The sequence below is a fragment of the Eurypyga helias genome, unplaced genomic scaffold (genome assembly GCF_000690775.1).
Source record: "Eurypyga helias isolate BGI_N326 unplaced genomic scaffold, ASM69077v1 scaffold42288, whole genome shotgun sequence".
In the NCBI taxonomy this organism is placed as follows: domain Eukaryota; kingdom Metazoa; phylum Chordata; class Aves; order Eurypygiformes; family Eurypygidae; genus Eurypyga; species Eurypyga helias.
This window is the reverse complement of record NW_010265773.1, coordinates 9,329-11,820: the sequence shown is the minus strand read 5'-3', so window position 1 is coordinate 11,820 and position 2,492 is coordinate 9,329. Positions and strand designations below refer to the sequence as shown.

The 2,492-nt window shown below is 52.7% G+C and overlaps 1 protein-coding gene across 1 annotated transcript in view; it reads right to left on the bottom strand.

The window, feature by feature from the left end:
* Positions 1-391: 391 nt before the first annotated feature.
* POLE4 (polymerase (DNA-directed), epsilon 4, accessory subunit) overlaps positions 392-2,492 on the bottom strand; it is a gene marked incomplete at its 5' end in the record, with an annotated part of 10,741 nt that continues 8,640 nt past the window's right edge. Inside the window, 4 exon segments of the mRNA XM_010156852.1 lie at positions 392-524; positions 1,278-1,336; positions 1,457-1,499; positions 1,998-2,100. Coding sequence (XP_010155154.1) covers positions 392-524; positions 1,278-1,336; positions 1,457-1,499; positions 1,998-2,100 — 338 coding nt within the window.

The window sequence follows — 2,492 nt, the reverse complement described above, 5'->3', positions numbered from 1 at the left end:
CAGGATAAGGCTGGTGGGCCTGGGGCTGCCTGAAGAGGGGACATCCCTGTCCCAACATGCCTATTTACCCCCTTCCCTCCCCTCTCTGACTCCTGCTCCACATTTTGCAAATGGGACCCCCAGCACATACCAGACAGCCGCATCCCTCCACATCCTCCCGGGATGCTCAGGCAGAGGAGCAGGAAGGAGCTGCACAGAAGAGCCCCAAGGAGCTGCAAATTGCCTGTGATGTTTATTGTACAAGCTGCGAAACATTTTGTAGAGGGTTCATTTATACAAGTGCTGTTTAAAATAGCTTTTATTCAAGAAAATAGCCTTCTCTCATTTACATACACTACAGACAGTCTGGCAGGGGTCTTGCAGGAGCCCCACCTGCAGCTCCCCAGCCCTGCTACCCCCTGCACTTGCACTGCTGGATGGCAGTGACGCTGCGAACGCGGCCTCGGCAGCTCCTGAATGCGTGTAGGCCGTACTGTGATGCAGCTTCTGACCAAACCAGGCATTTCTCTCCTCCTCGTGACTCCCTGCAGATGGACAAATCCAGTATATCCCTCACGCCCATGACGCGGGGCTCTGTGTTTCATCACCTGGAGACAGGGCCGATGCCCCAGGGTGGGGTGGGTGGGAAGGAAGGCAGCTTTCTCCCAGCAGCATCTATTCCTTACTCCTGGTGTAACTCCCCTCTGCCTGTGCAAAGCAGGGATTATTTCTTTCTTTGTGGTTTTATTTGCTTCCCTTTGCATTTGCCATGTTTTTATGTCTGCAAGTGACACAAAGTGCTGCCCCCCTGGCCTGAAACAACTGTCTGGACCAACCCTACTCCAGCGCATCCCCCTCCTCCTCCTGCTCCTCCTGCCTGGCAGCATCGCAGGTGGGGAGTGGGAATGGCATATCCCAGAGGGTGTCAGGACCCTCTTCCTATCTGTGTCTGTGGCATGGGGGACCACAAACTCTGTAACCCGCTGCCCAAGAGGCTGAATTCAGCATCATCGTCGGCAGGTTACTCTTCATCCCGTGAAGCGACAGAGGAGCGTGCTGCAGCCCCACTGCAAATGCTGCTCTGCTTCAGCTTTGTCCTTAGGTGGTTCGACACAGCCCAGGGGGTGAGCTGCGGGTGCTACCCAAAATCTGCTCCTGTGTAACTCTCCCAGGACCTGCCCCAGGAGCAACAGATGCATTACTTGAGAGGAACAGGAACAGCTCAAACCTGCCACTGGATGCGTGCGGATGTGCCCGGCCAGGATTGAGAACGGCTGGATCCTGGCAGCTGTGCTTACCTAAGCAAGCAGGGATCCCCCGAGGAGCAGCTGCCCAAGCACCTTCCCACATCAATTTCCTGCAAAGATTTGCAAAACAAAAGCATGAAAATCCCCTGCAGCCCCTCGCTGGGGACACCCCAGGGGACCTGCCAGCCACTACACCCTCCTCCCACCCTGCATCCTCAGGCTGAACGTACACCCCGAATGGGTACCAGCACGGCAACGCTTGTAAGAAGTATTCTGGGGGCACGCCAGTGGTTTTTGAGCGAGAGGTTCCTGTGCACTAAAGCTGTGATGAAGGAGAGCATACAGTCTCTGCTGAACTGAGCTTAAGACATACCTAATGATTAAATATTTTTTTAAAATAAGTATCTCATTGCTCCCTTAATTATTTTTTTAAAGAAATCCTCACCCCAAAGAAAAGGCCATTTGTTAATTTATGGCACTGATGTGTACACAAATCAGTGGCAGTATATTTTAGAGCATAAAATAATATAAACGTGAGAGTTTTTCCACCATGGTTAGTAGCCAGGGTGTGCTTAGCTCTACCCAGGTGAAGCTTCCCATGTCAGAGCATCCACTTGACTGTTCAAGCCCCACATGTGGACCCACCAGCTCAGCTGAGCCTACCACGGAGGAGGCCAAGCCTTGGAAAACCAACCTGGAGCCACTCCTCTCTATATCCCACAGAGCTGTGCACAATTCATAATAACATTCCACCTGGGAATAATATTCCACCTGGGAATATTCCACCAGTTCTCCAGCATCTGAACCATCTCCCCACCTTATGGGTTTTTGACTAGAGCAGTGTTGAACTTCATGGGAACACAGAAAAGTGCATCTGCAAGGAAACAAAAAGAAAATACAAGCCGGGGCTGCACCCGAGGCCATCCATTGCCACCCATTAATTCCTTCAGCATTTCTCTCTGGATTTGCCAGGATCTTCTCGGATGTTGGAGCCAGTCCCCCACTCTGCTGGAGATATTCCCCCAGGCACCTCCAAAGGATTTGTGCTGGGCTCCCAGCTCCCCACTGCAAGCAGAAGAGCTGGCTAGGGCTGGGGTGATGGGGGCAGCGTGAGTTACTACATCTGGGTCCCTTCGTTGTGGGGTTGAGGAAGGCCCACAAGAGGGAAGGGAGGGCAGGCAATGGCCCCAGTTCCGGGGGTGCTGGACCAAGTCCTGCTTTGCCTTTTCTTTCCCAATCCAAACTTTAACCCAATGAAAAATCTCC